Source organism: Chinchilla lanigera, unplaced genomic scaffold (genome assembly GCF_000276665.1).
Source record: "Chinchilla lanigera isolate Chin_1 unplaced genomic scaffold, ChiLan1.0 scaffold00146, whole genome shotgun sequence".
NCBI classification, from domain to species: Eukaryota; Metazoa; Chordata; class Mammalia; order Rodentia; family Chinchillidae; genus Chinchilla; species Chinchilla lanigera.
The window spans coordinates 2,942,116-2,962,711 of NW_004955547.1; the positions used below are offsets into that span (position 1 = coordinate 2,942,116).

At 50.3% G+C, this 20,596-nt stretch overlaps 1 protein-coding gene across 1 annotated transcript; it reads right to left on the reverse strand.

Moving 5' to 3' along the window:
- Positions 1-11,737: 11,737 nt before the first annotated feature.
- On the reverse strand, positions 11,738-20,596 carry Krt71 (keratin 71, type II). Its single transcript, XM_005411948.2, has 9 exons — positions 20,100-20,596; positions 17,591-17,805; positions 16,851-16,911; positions 16,301-16,396; positions 15,797-15,961; positions 15,494-15,619; positions 13,916-14,136; positions 13,255-13,289; positions 11,738-12,532 (listed from the first exon to the last, which is right to left on the reverse strand). The coding sequence occupies exons 1-9, from the start codon at positions 20,544-20,546 to the stop codon at positions 12,321-12,323; spliced, it is 1,578 nt and encodes a 525-aa protein (XP_005412005.1). The 5' UTR covers positions 20,547-20,596; the 3' UTR covers positions 11,738-12,320.

Sequence of the window (20,596 nt, forward strand, 5' to 3'; positions counted from 1 at the left end):
TGACAGCCAGAGAGAACATGGTTCTATCCCCAGCTGCCTACACAGTGGCAGGTCCCGTAGCCATCCCTCTCTCCACACTTGGGAGCTGGCTACAGCCTTGTAGGCAGCCCACACCTGGACAGAGGCTGCTGTTCTCCCAGCCAGTGTCCCTCGGTCCCTCTACTATTTATACAGCTCCCTCAATATTTTCCACCCTGCAAGCATTTGAGTGCCACCATCAGTAGCTGACCCATATCCACAAACCATCTGGACTGTTACTTCCTTCAATAGTTTGTCTTTAAATTGGCTTGCATGCTTATTAGCATAATTATTTTATAATGAAACTTCTAGCTACTAAGTTACACCTTTCATTATGTACATCAAAATAAGGCCCTATGAAAAAGTCAGTGGTGCATGGCCTGAAATGATGTCCTGTGCCTGCCATATTTGTAATTCTTTTGGGCAGGAGCTGGAAGCACTCCCTCCCCAAGGCCCCACTCACTTCCCTCCCCAAGCCTTTGCCTTGCCCCATTCCTGCCCAGATCTGGTTTCACTTCTGAGGTGCCAAGGGGACCCTTCATCCTCTGTTTCTTTCTCCAGGCCTGGTGACCTTAACCTTACTCTTCTCCCACCAAGCTAAGGCCCCACCCCCTCACCCCTACCCTGTCCAGCACTTAGGAGTTGAGCTCCTGAGGGGCCAAGGTCATTTCCCAGGCTGCTTTACAGCCTCCAACATCCAGCTACCAACTGGGATGGACAGGTACACCTGACCCACAGTCCGGGAGGTGGCCGGTGAGTTTCCATAATTATACGATCGAGGGTCTGGAAACCACAAATGAGCACTTGGAAAGACGAATTATAGTCCTTAGAGCATGAGAGAGTGAGTGTGGCAAGCAGCAGCTTCTGACTGAGAAGTCAAAACAACAGGGCCCAGGGGAGGTTGTGTGGATTCTGTTCAGGTGTGGAGGTTGCGGGGAGGGGCTGGGGTGTTGGTCCCACCTGTGATAGGTAACACCTACCTAGAGATCTGCAAGGCAGAGGAAATTCCTGGAGAGCTTCTTGCCTCAAGGGATTAGTCGCAAGGAATTTGCCCCATCCCCAGGTCCCGGCATGCTCCTTGTCTCTGGAGTTTCCACCCACTCCACCATGCTCAGTCCCACTCACCCCTACCCCACCCAGGCCCTTCTTGAGGGTCCTACACAGACTCCTTGACTTCTCTGGATGCTTGATGGACCTCACTACTCTGAGACTTGGTCTGTGTCTTCAGGTGCCGGATGTGAGACCTCAAAGGGAGACCGGAAATGGCCTCTCCAACAAATATGCACTGCACTGTCAGGCAGGAGAGACTGCTGCTGCTTCTGGTTGTGACCCTAAGTATATCTCGTTGTCCCTCTACCCTTAAATTCCCTTGTTTATATAAGATAGGGATGGTGATAAGGTTGTTGAAGAGGGTTTCATTAGGAAATACCCAAAATAAACCTAGATCATCTTCTGCTACAAAGGAAAGCCTCCATACACAATAGCTATTACCATTACTCCTACCTTCAAAGTTTGTCTCTGTATTTATTTCCCATTATCAGCTCCTCGATGGGCTCTGCACCTCCCCTTTACATGCTATTCTTCTACTGTTTGACATCTTCTACTGTTTGACATCCAGAATTTCCATCTTCTACTGTTTGACATCTAAGTGCTTGGTTCTTCCTCAATTGGTCCCTGGCTATAGATCCTATATCCAGGGTTCCTTATATCTAGGCAAGACAGGCTGTAACCTGGACCTTCTCCACTGCCATTTCCCCATAAATATAAAAGCAGGTTTATACGTACATGGATATACATTCAGATGCTCCTCACTTTATAATGTGCTTATGTGCTAATAAATTCACTGTAAGTTGAAAATAGAAGTCCAAAATGCATTTACTACATCTAACCTGCCAAACATTATGGCTTGGCAATAGAATACACTGTACAGTATGGGTTGTTTGCCCTCATGGTCACGTGGGTGATTGGGAACTGCAACTCACCATCCCAGCCCAACATCAGAATATCTGTATTAGTCAACTGCCCATCTCTGTGACTGAATACCTGAAGCGCTCAGCTTATGAATAAGAAAAGTTTGCTTTGCTTCGCAGTCCCAGAGGTTTCCATCCACAAGTTGGACTATTGCTTTGGGATCTATAGCAAAGGAGGACATTTGGCTGAAGAGCATGGAGGAGGAAGCCCATTCACCTCATGGCAGCCAGGAAGCAAAGAGAAAGAAAGGAAGGGGAAGGAATCTCAATATCTCTGCAAGGGTATGGCCCATTGAGGCTCTGCCCCCAGTGACCTGACTTCTGGAAGACTCCATCCCTTAAAGCCTCCACCTCCTCCCTAGGTGGCCACAGACTGGCAACCAAACCTATAAGGCACAGGCCTTTGGGAGACATTTAGGACCTAAGCTATAGCAGTATCACACAGCATTTCACTGGCCCAGGAAGAGTTCAAAATTCGAAGTGCAGTTTCTACTGAATGCATATTGTTTTCATACCCTTATAAACTTGAACTGTGCTAAATTGAGGACTGTAGTAATTATTATTGTTGTTATCATCTACCCTTTTACAAAAGAGAAGGTGAAGACACAGAAGATGAGGGACCTTGCCAAGAACGGCAGCCCCACTGGAGTCAGGTTGCAGAGTGCCAGCCCCTCCCTGTACACTGTATCTGTAGCTTCACCCTGGCCATCCTCAACCCTCGTCAGCATCACTGCTCCTGATGTTCACCAGATCATTATTTTTCTTCATGCTGCTCCTCTATTCTCCCTCTTGATGATTTTCTACACATTGTACCATTGAAACCAATCTGATATAATTCCCATTGTTTAGATGAGCACATAGAGGTACAAAGAGGTGGCATGATCAACAGTAAGAGAGGGCTCAGGCTAGCCTGGAGCAGCTGAGGAGATGAAGAGAAGCACAGGAAGCTTTTCTGCAACCAACTCTACTCCCTCTAAGAACTAAACTTGCTGTGAGAGAGCACCCTGTCTTCTGCTAAATTGTCCCTTTCTTGTATGAAATGATGACAGTAGTAGATTGAAAGGGCTGCATATTTAGTGTGCCATCTTGGTGAAAGAAAAGATTGTCTGCCCCTGTATCCGTTTTGAAACCCTGGCCTGTGGGGGGCTCAGGGTTTGTTCCAAGTGGCCAGAGCCTCTGGGGTTTGCTCTATATGTAGGTCAGGCTGGGGCAGGTGCTGAGGTTCACCTATGCTACCTAGAGACAGTGAAGGATTCTCAAAAGGTGGTGACCTGACTGCCTCCTGCTAGTTGAGAAGATGCTCTCTCTTACCCTTGCCAGGGATTAAGAGGGTCCAGACCCAGAGAGCACAGAAGCCAGGCTAGACTGAGTGGGATTGTACAAAGGGTCAACCTGGTCTTTCTGGTTTCAGAGGGTGCAGTGTTCTCACCAACCCTCTTTTCCAAGCCTGCCTTAGCTTGTGCGGGTCCCTTTGTCTAATGCTCCCCTTGCTTGGGGGGAAAATGGAACAAGAATCTTCCCATCACCCACCCCTGTCTCATCCATCTCTAGAGCAGTCTGATGTTATGATTCACCCACCTTTTATTTGTTTGGTGGATTTTTCATGACAATCCAGAGGCCCTTCTCTCCCAATTTGGCTGGCTTCCAAGACCATCAAAGATCTATTCAAACCAGAAGAACTCAGGTCTTTGTGAAGGCAGCTAGTTCCCTGAAAGCGCACCTCCTCCCTTCTCCTGGATGGAAATAGCCCTGGAATGGTCTGTGCTCCTGAAATGACTGTTCAGTGGTTGTCCTCAGTCCTGAACCATCAGCAGCTCGTCTACCCACACACGAACACCAGCGATGGGTCAGGATCCTATCCTAGTCTAAAACTGAAGGGACAAAACACAGCTCAGGCAGAAACCTGAGTTTAGAGAGCTCATCTGTGCTTGAGCTGGCTTTGTGACAAGGCCACACCAAATGAGGGGCCGTAGACAACAGGGCTGTTGTGGGTAGACCAGGGACTTGGCACTCTCAGCCCTGAGAAGGCCCAGGGCTGAGGGTCTTGGGTAAAAGGTAGCCTGTAGTTGGATGGTGTCACGGGTGAGCAATGGATAGGGTGTGAATCCTGTGTAGCTTCAGGGTAGAGGTCAAACACAAGGCAGAACTTCCCTAAGGCCAGGAAGTGAAGCATAACAGTCCTGGCCAGAGCTCTACAAAAATACAGGAGATGCCTCTGTCAGGGGTGAGTGCAGAGGTGGTAGCCCCTACACTGAGGTCTGAAGGACAGTGCCCAGAGGAGCCCAGTCCCATCCTGAGACCATCACCTTCCTTCCTCCCATTCTTACAGATTTCAGTCTGGTGCTTCTGCACCCAGAACTTAGGGGTAAATAAACCTTCCACCCTCGTCAAAAGTAAACCCCACCACCCCACAGTGGTTCCCTCCCTTCCCACCACCACTTCCTCCACTCACCTCCCGGGTCCCTGTTCTGTGGGTTTCTGCTTGGACTAATACTACCTTCACAGCCCCAGGGACCCAGACCAGCAACCAGAGTGGTTCTGGGAACCAGGTGCTGCCCTGACAGCCCACCGTTGAAGGAAGGGCCTCTGGGACCTAGGCTGGCAACGACCCCAGCCTCTACCTGCAGCCTACAGTAAGTAACCCAGGGAAAAGGGGAGCCAGCCCAGGGCCTGGGGCCCACAGACATCGGGCTTCAGCTGACAGAATGTGCCAGAAGCTCTGACAGAAAATGGGCAGGGAGCCTGCAGGGCATCAGGGAGGGTGAGAATGTGCAGAAGCATCTGGTTCCCATTCTGGGAGGCAGGGCAGTGTGGAAAGAGTGTGGGTTTTGGAGAAACAGACCTCAATGAATCTGGGCTCTGTAGCCCTGAACTTAGCAAGGCTCTGTCTTAGGAATGACAATACCCACCTCAGAACAGTGACAGGGGTGTGCCCAGCCTCTGAAGGCCGGCCCCTGGGAGATCCAAAACAATAGGCTTCCATTCCCTGCCTGGCACTCTGGGCTGAGGTGTAGGAAGGGCCATGAGGATGAGGCTTTGCAGATGGAGGAAGGTGAAGAGCCGTGGTCAAGGCAAGGAAGCCTTCAGCCACAGCAGTGGGAACCCCCGGGGGCTGTGTGTGACTCCTTGCATTCTCCTCACCCTCCAGAGTTGGCCTGAAGAAGACAAACTCTGTCCGTGACCAGAGTGACCCATAGCAACCCCAAGTAGCCCCGGCTGGGTTGCTATGTGTCCTTAGCCTGCTGTGGGACACTCCCCAGCTGGGTGTCCTAGGGCAGGCTCAGTATCCACAATGACAACCTGGAATCAGAGCCCCGTGGGGAGGGAAGGTAGGTCACCTCCAGCCTTGGAGAAAAACATCTAGCTTGTGGGGCAGGAACTTCCCCAGAACCCCATCCCCCATCCCTTTCAGGATGATGGCTCATCCTGCATCAATACCCCTCAGTCCTGTCTCTAGTCTCTTCTTTCAGGGCCATACTGCATTTGTGAGAGTGCCAACCTTTGTCTTTCTACTGACTGAATTCAGTGACCATGCTCTACACACCAGCATCCTCTATCTCCTTCTCCTTCTTCTCTTCGTAATCAAGTTGACTATGTGTACCCCACCTCTCACTCTCCTGGTCAACTCCTACTTCAGCCAAACTCTGATGAGTCCCAACACTCCCATGAGCCTTTCGGGCAAAGATCTTCCACCCACACCTGTCAATATGTATAAAGCCTTCTTTTACATCTTCGCCTCACTTGGTCCTTCTCTAATATTCACCCCTCTCGATCTTTTGCTTCTTGAGTATTTTTTCTTTTGGGACTCCCGATCCCATGCTGGTTCTCCATCCAGTGCTCTGATCTCTCCTTCACTAGACCCTCTCCCTCCATCTGGCTGTGCCCACAGCTCTGTTGTAGATCCCCAAATCAGCCACAAATTCTGCCTTGCAAATCTTAGTCCCAGAACTGTCCTTTTTTTCAGACTGTTGAGCTTTTCATTAAATTCATAGAAAGCAAAACCATATAATGAGAGACTGGGGAATGTGGCAAGCAGTGAAAATCAAGCCACCTAGGGGCTGGGAATGGAGTGAGAGGACAGAGAACAGAGTCAGACACCAAGGAGCATCACCAAGGCCACGAGTCGCCTCCTCTCAGGTCAGTACTGGGCAGGCTCTGCAGCAGGGTCTCCACCAGCACTGAGGAGAACTGGGTGTCACCCCCATTTATGCTGTCTCCAAGAAACATTTGACCTTTTTTCTGACTCATCCCCTTACCAGACACCTTTACTTGGCTTAGCTACGGGCACCTTCCACTCAGTGTATCTCATGCCACAACGCCCCTTGAGAACTGACCTTCCTCCTGCATTCCCCTTCTCTGTGAGGAGTATCCCTTCCCATCCAGCCACCCAAGCTGGAAACCTCAGTGTCTGCCTAGATTCCTACCCCTTCATCTCTCAAGAGCACTGTGGCAGCCAGCCTCCAAGATGGCCTCTACAGATTCTTGCCTCTTGACATTCTTATCCTTTTATAGCTGCCCTCATGCCAGATAAGACCCCACCTGTGTAACCCAGGGGACAGTGTGAAAATGACCAAGGGTGACTTCCAAAGGCAGGACACATAAGTCATCATGGTTCCATCTATGTTCTCCTTGGGCTACTTGCTCTAGGGGAGGCCAGATGCCACATTAGGAGGACACTCAAGTAGCTTTAAGGAGAGGCCCTCATGTAAGGAACTTTTAGCCTTTTGTCTCACATCAGCATCACCTTGCCAACATGTGAGGGACCATCTTGAAAGAGATCCCTCCAGCTCTCAGGTGTTGGCCTGACCACAGCTCTGGCCAAAGTTTAACCACAACATCACACCCCAAAGGGCCCTGAGACAGAGCCTCTAGCCAAATGGCTCCTGAATTCTAGGCTGAGAAAAACTAGGTGAGGTGGTGAATGTTGACTGTTGACTGTTGTCTTATTATTGAGGTAATTTGTGTTGCAAGAGCAGATAATTAGCAAAGTCATCTGTCCCTGAAGATTCCACACCCCTAGCAGCCCTTGCATCCTCCCCTCCCCCAGTCTGTCTATCACAGCAGAAGTCTGGAATTTCTGGATATCAGTGGTCTCTCCTGAATTTCCATGCAACGTCCACCTCAGCTTCTTGCCTCTGCTCTGAGCCCTACCAGCCCGTCTTCTACTAAAGCCAGAGTAGAGCTTCTGAAACATAAATGTAATCGTGTTTAAAGCTCTGCTCTACCTCCACATTTTGTAGAATCAACTTCACAGGTGTAGCAGACACCTGTGAGCCAGCCCCACCTCTCTTCCCAGTCTCACTTCTACTGAAGGTCACGCACCTTCATTTCAAGTCTTTGCTGAATGCAGTGAAGACTTGCTCCTGCTCCTTCCTCTGCCCTCTCACCTCTCCCCAAGCAGACTACCAACCTCCAGGAAAACACTCAACTGCCCAAATGGGGCTGTCCTGCCACACACTTTGTTTCCAGCAATAAAGCTTAAGGAAAGACAGGGCCTTCAATCTAAAAACCCTACTTCACACAGAAATTGCTTTCATTCCCTCTAAGGAACTGGCTTTCCTTAGTAAAACTTCCTGCTAGGACTTCATAACCAAGTAGAGCAGAAGTATTTCAGATATTGTAGCACTCAGGGTTCTCAGGTTGGAAGAGATCTTGGATATCATCAAAGCTTCCGCTATTCAAAGTGAGGTCTGCTGAGTAACATGTGGAAGCTTGTTAGACTCAGGCCCCACCAGACCTACTGAGTCAGAAAGTGCATTATCACAAGAGCACAGAAGACTCATATATAAATTCAATTTTAGGAAAGATGGGTCTAATCAAAACCTCCATCCTTCTCTTGAGTCCCCTAAACGCTTCAGACATTGATGCTGTTCTTGAACACCCCAGTACTGGGAGCACCCTGTCTCCAAAGCTTCCCTTTCCATCTCAAACTCTGTCTACATGGGTCCCTCTGTGAAAAATTGCCCTGCTTTAGCCCTGTCTCCATCCTTTCTGCTTCCCACCTCTTACCTCCACCCTGTCATGGCTTCAGAGACTCAATTCCTATAGCCAGTACCCTGAGCATTCAGCCCCGTCCCAAATCCCACAGAAATCATTCATAAGGTCAAGGGAGATCCCATTTATGTGATTTTTCCTGTCCAGTTTTCATTAATATTTCTGTCTGATGTCTTTAGGTCTGGATTTTAGTACTGCATCTGTTTGTCTTTGAGCTGTCAGAGTCACGGTCTTCCAGCAAAACACAGACCACCTTGGACTTACGGGGCCTGAGCCTAAGCCTCTCCTTTCTGGACATGTTTTCCTACTGGGCGTATATCTTGCAATGACGCGGCTGGATGCAGGAGTTGGTGTTGCTCTGGGCAGAAGCACAGACATGTCTGAGGCCCAGGACATCAACATAGTCCCTCCTGCAGGACAGGGGGAAGCTCTATCCCAGGAGGTTGACCACACAGTGTCATGACTAACTCCCTGCCCTAGGAGAGCACTTTACACATTGGATGCACACAGCAGGCCTTGGCCCACTTGGTCTCGTGCTAGCTGGGTCTGGTGGATGGGCAGGAATTGTCATGGCAATTAAGATTAAAACATAAGGAACAGTGGCTTTGGAGTCAGAGCTGGGCCAGGCTACATCAAGCACCTTTCCTGAAGCTTAGTTATGGCATCTGCTTGTTGTGACATGAGATTGTCTAGTGCACACACTCCTGGGGTTGAAGAGGTGAAAGGAACTGAGCAACAGAAGAAAACCAGGACAAGCATGACTCAAAAGGCACCAACAGCTTTATGCCCTGCAGAGAGAGACCAGGACTAGCTCAGCTGTAATTCAAGACCCAGGGCTGGCTGTCATGGGACCTCGGCCCGAACTCTACCCATCTACCAAGATTCCCCTATACCCTGAGAGGAAAAAAGAGCCTCACACCTGCCACAGACGAAGCCTAAATCCCTTCCTGTGCCTGGAGTATCTCCAGAGACCTTGCTCCTTTTCCTCAGCTCCTCTTGGACTTCAGGGAGCCAGAGGCTTGGGTAAGAAAGATCTTTCTTGAACAACTCAGTACAGAGCTTATTCACACACGTGACAACCCATCATGCTTTCCACACAGCCCTCCCTGCCTCCTCTCTGCTGCTGTTGCAGCTGCTGCGCTAGTTTCCCCAAGCAGCCCCAGCCCCTCTGCGTTCTCTGCCTTTACCCTACTGAAGGCCCTTGCATGCTGTATAGGGCTCACCTACCTATGGATTACCAACATCTCCCTACTCTGGAAGCTACCCAGGTCCCAACTCCTTATGTCCAACCTGGGGACATGTTTTGGTGCAGTGTGTTTGAAAGAGTATGGAGTCTGGGGTCCACACCTGGCTCTGCTCCTGATAACCCAGCTGATTTTGGACAAAAGCTCTGCCTGTCTCTGTGTCACAGTTGCTTTAATGGTGAAATAAACAGAGGCCACTGCCCATCAAGATATCAGAGCAGCACTGAATCCTTTACCACATCTACCCTGCATTTAGTCTCCTGGAAACTCTCAGGAGGGAGTAGGAAGCAGCAACTTTGCCAAGAACAACCTCCTGCCCAGACTTGTGAGCCAGAGCCCAGCCCTGCACCTGCTCTCTTTTCCATCCCTTGAAGGCAAGTGATAGACTGGGCAACTTTGGGTTTTTTCCAGTCTTTGTCTTTATACAAGCAGCAACTCTGATCCTCAATTTTTTCATCTGTAAAATGGAAGTAGCCAGTCACTCACTCCCCGTTCTTTGGTCAAACAGTGTGTGAGAGTGCTTTGTGGGCTGTAAAATGACACATAGGATCAGAAAGGATCAATTCACACCATCACTTCCTCCACCTGTGACCATGGCAGGCATTACTAATTGATCGTGCTGTTCTTTCCCTTAGGATCTGGATACAACCTTAAGATCACAGTCCAGGCCAGTGATTCTCACTAGAGTCCCTTGTTGTTTTCAAAAAAGTTACAAGTGAATGCTTAGGATTTACTCCAAATGACCTGATTCACTTAATTTGAAGCTCAGATCCAAGTATTTTTAAAGGTTCCTAAGTCATCTTTCAGCCTGTATAGAGAACCACTGCTCTTCGGAACCACTACCAACTAATCATGCCAACATGCAAAAGATGTCAAAGTGGTCACGCTTCCTACTCATCGCCATCAGTGCCCTGGTTTATTCTCCAAACTCTCCAAGGCTGTGAAACCCTCTTGTGTGACCCCTGTCTCGGACTCCATGTAGGGCTCTGACTGTTTCCTGTGAGAGGTTCTACCCAGTCTCTGCAGTTTTAGGAAGTGGAGTCAGGACCCAGGATAACCCTGCCTACTCAGGTAATCCCTGTGAGCGCTGGACCATAAGGGGATGGTGCAAGATTTCCTCGTTCCCTCCCTAAATCTAGGTGATAAACCAGCAGCATCTTCCTGCCATCCCACTTCACTCTTTACTGCTGGAACAGCAGCAGGATGGCAGAGGCAGCAGGCATATGTAGGCCTTCCCTGAGGAGATGGCAAAGTCTTTGCCCAGGGCTGGAAACACATGCACATATATATGCTCTCGCACACACATTTGCTTTACCAACCAAGGAAACAAACTTGTCACTGAGTCTTGATTCACCACCCTCCTCCACCTCCACCTGCTAGACAGTGGCATGGACTTCTAGGCCAAGGGCCTAGAGGGAGACAAGGGGATGGCTCTGGCTGACGGGTGCCTCTTGGGTGTTGGAAGTTTCAAGGCTACTTCTGTGGCCTTGCCCTAAGTCATAGCCATACTCTGAATGTTCAAGCTGCCAACCCAGCCCGCTGAGCCCTTCCTCCAGACCTCCACTTCTATCTGCCATTCCACTGCCTCTTCTTGCCCTCAGACCCAGGAGGTTCTTCTCCTCTGTAACTGAGACCCTCTTCCCTGCCCTAAACTGTACCATGAGCATGGCTATCCTGCGAAGGGACTGGTGCCTGCTGGCTGGCTGTAGAGACATTGCCTGCTGCTCCTCCCCTTCCACACTCTCTGTAGCCAGAGACAGAGCAGCCTGGAAAATCCTCCCCACCCCCAACCCCTTTAGACTCCTCTTCTCCACATGGCAGGTCTGATTATCATGACAGTTGTCACTTGGGTCAACAGGGGAGTGTCTGGGGAGGGGCCAACTGCACAGTCACTGAAAGTCAGTCTGCCCTGACCCCACAGAGGGCCCCAACTCACTCTATACCTCTCCAGTTTTGGCATCCAAGAACTTTCTACCCACCTTCTTTTTCAGCTCAGGGGCCCAGGGTGTGGGACTTGCACGGGCTCCACCCACTCCTGCTGACCCCCGGAGGCCAGGAAGAGAGGAAAGGGTAGAGCAAGTGCAGACACTCACCAGGAAAGATACCGTCCTAGAAAGAGGGCAGGGTTCTTGCCGGGAACACGGTCATTTCTGGCCACAGTTCACACCTCCATCAGGAGCCACAAACCAGGCTGCGTACACACCCTTGTCTCCCTCTGCTCCTCCCCAGCTTCCCAAACTATGCTCCCCACTCCACTGCCTGCTGTCCCAATAGGACTCTCTCCCTCCCCTCAGCCACAGGTGCTCAGAGTATGTTCTTCTGATCCACAGAGAAAACTGAACTGGAAATACAGGCTGCATGGCCAGTAGCCAGTGGTGCACTTGTGTGTGTTGGTACTTGTGCTATGTGTATTCATGTGTGTGCATCTGTGTTGTGCATGTGTGTACATGATGATGTGAGCATCTGAATTGTGGTACACGTGCACACTTTGAATACACAGAGACCAAGCCATGAGATTGTGCTGTTTATTGAGGATGCAATAGGAAGAGCCTTAAAGAATACAGGAGAAGTGAATGGTGTCCCTCTTCTGTTTCTGGGTGCAGAAGAGTGAAGAGAGAGACCCAGAGTTGTGCTTGGTCCCACTCAGAATGAGCCATGATGCTGTGTCAGGATGGTGTGGGGCTGGGTCACTGTTGCCTGGCTGTCCTTCAGTCCTTCTCCTGAATACAGAGCCAGCCTCTAGCAGAGGCAGGAGCTGGGATGAAGTCCAGCATGTGAGGAGCATCAGTCTGAGGACCTGGAAGCCTGGCAGTATAATGAGGACTGAGGCAGGGCTGGCAGAGGAGGATGAGCTGGAGCTGGGCTGGGCTGCCTGTGGCTGGGGGACCACAGCCAAGGAGGTGGCCCCTGGGGACGTATTGTACCAGGCATTGTAGTCCAGACCTGTCCAGGCTCAGGAGACACAGACAGGAGAATTGGGTTGGCAGCCAAAGCGAGGGGCTCAGGAGTAGGACAGCAGGGTGGAGGTGGGGCTGACAGTGGGGGTGGGGTACAGAACTGGGGTCCTGGGGCTAGGGAGGGCATGGACAGCCCTCTACCGACTGCCTTTCTTGGAGGAGGTGCTCAGGCTGGAGCCTTTGCCCAGGGTATCCTTGTAATCACTGGCACTGCTCCGGTTCCTGCCCTCTCCACCGCGGACACTGCACACACCAGAGATGCAGCTGGTGCTGTTAGCTACATAGCCACCACTGACGGTGCTGGGACGTAAACCATAGCCGCTGCTGCCACTGGTGCTGCTGATGATGGCTGTAAGGGGAAAGCTGGGGTCACTATCCACTCAGGCACAGCTGGAGCTGGTTTCCCTTCCCCAGGACAGAGAGGGCTTTTTGGGGGCCCAGTCATAACCACTCCATCCTCCTAAGGAGAATATCCCAAAGACACTTTCCCCCATGCCCTGCCCTTGGCTTCTTCAACTTGTGCCAAATCTGACTGAGACATGCCCATTAATGCTAAGAGTCCCATTTCCTTGATTCAGGTACCCATTATCTTTCTGGACACAAATGCGCTGCCGCTCTATAAGGCTCTGCTGAACTCCCAGACTCCAACCTCTCTCCCCTACAAGCTTGCCAACAGACCACAGCGCTTTGGTTAACTCTTTTAGCCCTACTGAGAAACCCAGATCTGATGCTTGCCTTGCTCTCTGAGATCCCCCATTCTACAATTTCCAAGCCCAGGTCTGATTGTAACCTGCAAACTCAGCTTCTCACTCAGGCCCATTTTCTTAGAACATGTCCTTTGTTTCCTCAATCCCAATGGCAATGGCCACCCCTCCAGGAACAGAGGATGATAAGGACAGAAGAGCCCTGGGAAAGAGACCTGATTTCTGGCTATGGCTCTGCCATCTGGCTTTATGATCTCAGGCAAAGCTTTTCCTTCTTAGATCCCTTATCTATACTCATGGGGTGTGACTAAGATCACTTCTCACATACAGATTCTACAATTTTAGATCAAAGCACACAAGTACTTACAGATGCTGACAGGGGAAGGATATTCTCCTGACATCCTGTTAAAGAGAGAAGTAAAATAAGAGAAAGTAGTTATCCAATCCACAGTCTCTTCAAAGCTATTATTCCACTAGCCTGATAAGTGTTTCTCATCCCAATGGGCACCTGTAGAAACTCCAGGGCTTCTTTGATACGATCAGAGTCTGAGAAAATTTAGGAGACCATCCCTGAATCTTTGGAGGAACCAGGTAACAATCTCAGTAAAATAGTAGCTTGCAGGTGGTACACATGTTGGAGCAATAGACCAGGCCCAAATACCAAGCTAAATACTGATCTCCTTAGCACATCGGGGAAACCAGAGTGACTGCCCCAACAAATCCTCTGACAAGCTCCTAACCTAGACAGATAAGGAAGATAGAAGAAGCTTAATAGAGAAATGAGGTTTTGGGGGCCAAAGCCTATCACACAGCATCTTGGAGCCTGAGTTGATATAAGTACTTAGCGTGAGTGGCTACTCAGACCTACTCATGGCTAGCATCACCAATCAGTGTTCCTTCTGCTATTGTCACTCATCACTTCCCAACAGCTCAGTTTTTTCTAGATAAGGGTAAGTCCAGTTTTCTCCTTTGGTTCCTCCCACACCTGGTGGGGGAGGGGGGCTCCTGCTCAATCACAGCCAGCCCACCTGCACTCTTCACTCTCCAGCAGCTTGCGGTAGGTGGCAATCTCCATGTCCAGGGCCAGCTTCAGGCTCATGAGTTCCTGGTACTCGCGCATCATCCGGGCCAGCTCATCCTTGGCCTGGTGCAGGGCGCCCTCCAGCTCATCTAGTTTGGCCCGGGCATCCTTGAGTGCATTGTCCCCTCGCTGCTCAGCATCGGCAATAGCTGTTTCCAGGTTAGAAGCCTAAGTAAAGAATTAAAGAATTTAGAAAATTGAAAGAAGTCATTGGCTTCATCTGTATCCAAACCTTTCAGATCCCAGGGCAGAGATGCATTCCCCACCCAATGCACACAACATCTCTGCTCTAGTTGAAGGGGTTGGTAAGTTCTTCCTGAGCTCTAGCTCCACACCTTGTGTGCAGATGTTCATGGCAATGAGAAATCGTGCCTGAGAGCAGAGCCAATGGAGCACCACTTCAGTTCAGGGCAGAGACATTTACTGAACCACACTGTGCCCAGAGAGTGAAATGAACGTGAAGATTGGCTTTCTGCTCTTGCGTATTAAAGCCCAAAGGAGACATCATTGGGATATAGCATGGTAGGAGCAATGGCAGCAGCTGCCCAGGTGTGTGGGCCCACAGACCAGAACCACGGGGAAGGAGACTCCCCAAGAGCAACTATTATTTACCAAGTGTTCACTGAATACCCAACACTAGCTCAGTGCTACCTATTCCAATTACTACTTCAGTACTACTTACTACTCATGTAGTCCTCCCTTGTGGTGAAGACAGGTGACTTATTCATGTTCATAGATCTACAAACTATTAAAGCCCATGGGAGACTGGAAAGAACATGGAACCAAAAGACCAGTCTCCAGGTCAAGAGACCTTCGTTCAGAGCACAGCTCTGCCACTCCCCAGCTCTGCAATTCACTTACCCACTGAGTCTTAGTTTCCTCATCTGTAATAATGAAGATGGCAATTGTTGCCTCTTAGGGTCTTTGTGAGGGTTAAATGTGATACAATGATAGGCACCACTGCTATTTTATTATATATGTGCCTCTGTGTACCCCTCTGCTAATGATAAGGTTGTCTCCTGTATTCCTGGGAGTACACCCTAGTAAGTCTTTAGTTAGGGTGCTTTAGTGGGTTCCCCTTGAGCACATATCTCCTTCTTAATCATTACATCAAATGTTTATCAAGCTGCTCCCCAGGGCAGGCACTGTGCTAGGAGCCAGGAAGGCATAAAGTAGCCAGCTCCTTGCCCCCTTTCAGTCTAGTGGGGGTAGGAGAGAGGCAGGTGCAGGGAAATTTCAGAAAGTGTGTCAAGTACAGGGAACCACAAATGCCTGGCAAACACACAGCTGTGGAGAAGGTCCCAGCCCACTTCGAGGGGCAAAAGGAGGACTCCTGAGGGAGGAAGCTTCAAACCCAAGATGAGGAGGGGAGGAAGTGCCCCAAAGACAACCTACTCTTAGGGTTGGAAGTAGTGCTCTCCTTATCCTCCTCTGCTCTTGTGGCAAGTATCAAGTTGGTTCTTATTGAACTCATCTGCCTTGCACTCCACTCTGCCTGCCCCTGGCCCTAGCCAAGTTCCCTTACCTGCTTCTTGGCATTCTCAATCTCTGAGCGGAGCCTCTGGATGAGCCGGGTGAGCTCTGTGATCTCATTCTTGGTGTTTTTGAGGTCATCTCCATGCCGGCCAGCTGCCAGCTGCAACTCCTGGAACTGGGAACACCACACAGCACGGGGGTGAGCACGGAGAATGTAACGGGAGTACACGAAGCCTCCAGGTTGCTGATTTCATGAGGTCACCTAACTGGTCACTGTCTCTACTCTGGAACCATCAAACCCGCCCCAAATGCTAGTTAATAATGCCCCCAGCTCAGCCTCAACTCAGCTCACCTTGGTCTGGTACAGCGCCTCAGCCTCAGCCTTGCTTCTCAGGGCGATCTCCTCGTACTGAACGCGGACCTCATCGATAATGCTGTCCAGGTCCAGATTCCGGTTGTTGTCCATGGACAGGATGACAGACATGTCACTGATGTGGGACTGGATCTGAGCCATCTCCTACAAGGCAAATGGAGGTGGTATCTCAGTTTGACCACTAACAAAAGCAGATGACCTTACCCAAGCAAGGAGAGCAAATCCAATGATGCCAGTTTGGGCCTGAAATCCATAATTGTCACCTCCTTGGGTAAGTTTCCTGCTGTGTTTCAGAGATTCTTACTGCCATGGAGTGGGACCTCCCCGCTCCCTTCTCACTCAGAAGGTGGAGATTGAGGAGCCTTGAAAGACTGAGACAGGAGATGGATAGCTGACTGCGAGACCTGCTGTGTCTCTCCCAGTGCCCAGGGAAGAGTAGTGATTAGCTACCCACAGAAGAATGGCTCGAAGATTCAGACTTACAGCTTCAAAGAGACATTTGTAGAACTTAATGTCCTGGTCCATGGAGTCCACCTTGGCCTGAAGCTCCACCTTATTGGCATAAGCAGCATCCACATCCTGAAAGATACCCCAGCCAAGCCCAGTCACTTCTGGTGCAGCCAGGAACATAACATCTGCCCCCAGCCTGAGCACCTTGCTCAGGCAAGTAGACACCCTCCTTTCCTTGTGCAGCCCATGAAAAAGATGGAGGAACTAAAGATCCAGCCCCTTTCCTGCAGCCCATCCTGAGAACCTGCTCTATCACCAGCAATGGGATGCCCCTCTTAGGAAGACAACCTTGGCTAGGGTACTGTCAGAGACAACCTGTGATGTCTGAGCCAGGTCCCTAGATGCAGGGGAGCCTATTAGGTCCCTTTCAGTTTTTCTTTTGGCAAGACTTTCATCACTATTTCTGCCTTCCCTCACTATTATTTCTGCCTCCACTCACTTTGGGACTGGTGGCAGAGCACACTGACAGGCTCACCCCCCCAGCACCAGCCAATCCCTGTACTTAAGACTGCTCTCCCCTCACCTTCTTGAGCAGCACAAACTCATTCTCTGCAGCAGTCCTCTTGTTAATCTCCTCTTCATACCTGTGAGAAAGCTGGGGCTCATTGTCTCATTCCTTTCACCAAAAGCCCTTGTTCCCCAGGGAAGACTCAGAGTGAGAAGTAGCATCCCAGTGAGAAGTGCAAGCAGTGGGAGCTACAGAGCCCTGGGCAATGGGGCCAGCCAGGCAAGGAAGGCTTCCTGGGTGGGGACATGGACCAAGTTCTGGAGAAGGGGACTGTTGAAGATCCGCCTTAGAAAATGAAGAAGAAGCATGTGGAGCAAGTGTCCCCTGGGAAATCTCAGAGGAAGCAAGAAGCAAGCTGTCCTTCTTCCTTTCCAACTTGAAGAAAGTATCACATGTGATGGAATGTTCCCCATGCCTGTCCTCGGTCTTTCCTAGACTAGTCTTGGAGGTGAGTATACTGAACCTCTTTTTCACATGTGAAGACTCAGAAGTTCTGGGAAGTGTGAGAGGCTCGCCCATGGTCTCTCTCACCCAGACCCAGAGATAACCCTCTGACCACTTTCCAGCTAACTAAGCATGTGTCCTGAGCACCACCCAAGTAGAACAGGAGCAGGGAGCATGTCCCAGACTTGTTAAGGTGATTCTACTTGGTGTGACCACCCCTTGCTTCCAGAAATTTTAAACTGGAGTGACTACCAGGGTTCCTTAGAGGAACTGAGATGCGTGTCCAATCACAACAGTCACCCCTCACTCACCTCTTCTTGTAGTCCTCCACCACATCACGTACATTCCTCAGCTCTGAGTCCAGCCTCACCCTGTCACCAGACAGTGTCTCCAGCTGCTTCCGCATGTTGCTGATGTAGCCCTCAAGAATGGGCTCCAGGTTGTTCTTGCAGTTGTTCAGGTCCAGCTGCTGCAGCAGCTCCCACTTGGTCTCCAGCACCTGGTTCTGCTGCTCCAGGAAGCGCACCTGGAACCCAGCACCCAGTTACAGTTGAGCCCCCAGACAGTGGCACCTGGCTCAAGGTCATTGCGCAAATGCTGTGCCTTCCTGATCTCCCTAACCTCTTAATACAGCTGCATGGAACAGGAGAAATTAACCCTGCTTAATGGAGAGAAAACTGAGGCATGGGGCCGTGTCACTTCTTTCCAAGGCTTATTAAGTTTTGGAGTCCAGGACTGAACCAGTCATGTGTCCCTGTACCTCATGCAGCCAATCATCACAGCCACCATGTCCAAACCAGTGCAGGGCATGAGCCTGCCTGGAAGCACCAAGACACAGCCAGGCCAGGCCCATCTTTGTAGAAAGGGTGACCATTTCATGGCATGCCAGACTCAGTGAGGCCTGAGTCTAGAGATTTTGAACACTTTCAGTTCCAGTGTCAGGCCCCAAGTCCATCTTTGCTCACAGCCTCTCCCTTTCCCTCCTGTCCACCTTCCCCAGAGAAAGCATGGCACATGCAGAAGATGGTGAGGGCCTCCTGCTGAGCCAGCAGACTCACCCCAGAGGGCTGATCTGCATGTACCTCTTGTCTGATCTGGGGAGTCACAGTGCCTAAAATGTGACTTTTTAAAAAATCTATCTCAGTACAATGACTTTTTAAATAAGGTTTTGTCCTCCCAAATCAGAAAACACAGAGCATGGGAACACTGTGTAAGATTCAGCATTGAGACAGGATTATCCACCAGCAGATCACCCAGCCCTTGGTTTGACTTAACAGATCCTGAATCCTTTGTAGGTGCTCATGAGCATTAAACACAAAGTAAATCTACATCCGGGAAACCACAGTACATATTTGCACCACTGGACCCATTTGAATTGCTGACATAGTCACCATTTTGTCTAGCGCCTTAGATTAAGGGATTGTATTTCTCCTGAGACTAATATCACTAAGGAACAATCCAGGCTTTGCACTACCTTTGTGAACAAATCTGTCTTTATGTCCATCTTTTTTCCATGTCTCTGTACATCCCCCTCTTTGTAGGGTCTGACCACTGCAGCCTTGAAGTAGTCCACTCCCCTCTCCCCAGGGCACAATCCTCAGAACATTTTGATCTCCTACATGACACAGTTGGAGGACTAAGAAGCTGCAAAGGCAGCCCTGGCCTCTGAGGCTGAGCAGAAGGCTAGAGGGCATCCTCTAGGTAAAAAGGCTGGACTGCAGGGGCAGGCCCATCTCTGAGGCCCCGTGGCCCAGGCTTTGCCCTGTGCTGACTTGTCCTTGATATTGGACTGTCCCCAAGCCAACAGAGTCCTCTACTCCCTGCCTTTGTATCTGAAGGCAGGAGTCTAAGGATCTAGCCCCGCTTTCCCATCTTCCTAATAGCGCTGGGCCCAACATTGGCCTCCTGTCTCTTCTGACTCATAAAACAGGGGTAATCATTTCTCATCTACCCAAATCAGGAGTCTATCTGGACTAGATCTCTTACACTCTCTTCTAGACTCATGATTCCTCTCCTTTGCAGCACCCTTTCTGTGCTTTTGGTGATGAAAAGATAGTAACAAGAACTACCATTTTGGGAAGTACTTAGCACTTGTCAGGCATTATGCCAAGATCTTCACATGATTTTTCTTTTCTGAACCTAATAAACCCTAGGAGGTAGATTACTATCTCCACTTAGGAAGGAGGAGATAAAGGCTCAGACAAGTAAACTTCACAAAGCCACACACTTGGTCAGTGTCAAGGCCAGGGCTGAGGTCAATTCAGCCTTCAGAACACTATGGAAAACTCTTCCCCATACCACTCTTCTGCCTCTCAAGCAAGACCTTCACCAGCTGAAAGACTCATGGCAGGGATGCCTGGGAATCCAAAGGGCCCAGGGTGATGACATGGCAATGCTCCTCACGTACCAGCCAAGTAACTAGCAGACAAGGCCAGTGTGCACGAGAGGTCTGGCTTCTCTCTCTATTCTGGAGCAGATTCTCTCTCACTGCTCTTTGCTGCACACAGTCTAAGGGCCCCTGGGCTTAGCAATGGGACCAAGCTGGCCTTCAAGAGTAAAGCCCAGATCTCTTGCCTTCAGATTTCTGGCTGATTTCCCAATGAGCCTCTGCCAGTAGGAATTAAGCCTACCTTTGTTATCTCTCTGGGAACACCATACAAAGAATCTTGTACAGGGTACCCTAATGATGGAAAGTAGTTACCTTGTCCACAGTAAGTGGCTCCTCACATCTAACCTCAAGCCCTGCTGCTCTAACAAACTCATATTCCAAGAAGAGAGAGGGGAGCTGTTTATAGGTTCCTCTGGTCCTACAAGACCCACCTTGTCGATGAAGGAGGCAAACTTGTTGTTCAGTGCCTTGATCTGCTCCCGCTCCTGGGCACGCACTTTCTGGATCTCAGGGTCCAGCTCCAAATTGAGGGGTGCCAGGAGGCTTTCGTTGACGGTGACCTGGTGGATGCCTCCAGGTGGGCACACGGTCTGGCACACAGGCCCCAGAGCCACACTGCCAAAGATGCTGCCAGCAAAGCCACTGGGACGGTTGCGGCCAAATCCAAAACCTCCATTCTTCCCGCTTCCACTGGCCACGTTGAAGGAGATGCTCCGGGCACCCCCCAGGTTGTAAAGGCTCCGACTGCCAAAGCCCCCACTCAGCCCTTTACCCCCTGCCCGGTAGGAGGATGAGCTGCCTCCAGAGAGCACTGCAGAACAGCCACTGAAGCCTCCCTTGGAGACAGCTCCTGGCTTGCAGGTGAACTGGCGGCTCATGGTGCTGGTGGAGATGGAGCTTAGGTGCAAGAGAAGGAAGGCAAAATCCC

What these genes read in the sequence shown, in the direction of transcription:
- Krt71 (XM_005411948.2), bottom strand. Translation starts at nt 20,546, where the DNA reads ATGAGCCGCCAGTTCACCTGCAAGCCAGGAGCTGTCTCCAAGGGAGGC. An exon ending in CTGGAGAGTGAAGAGTGCAG is followed by an intron (nt 13,290 to 13,915) that starts GTGGGCTGGCTG and finishes TCTCTTTAACAG; the next exon opens with GATGTCAGGAGAATATCCTT. An exon ending in TCCTTCCCCTGTCAGCATCT is followed by an intron (nt 12,533 to 13,254) that starts GTAAGTACTTGT and finishes TTCCCCTTACAG; the next exon opens with CCATCATCAGCAGCACCAGT.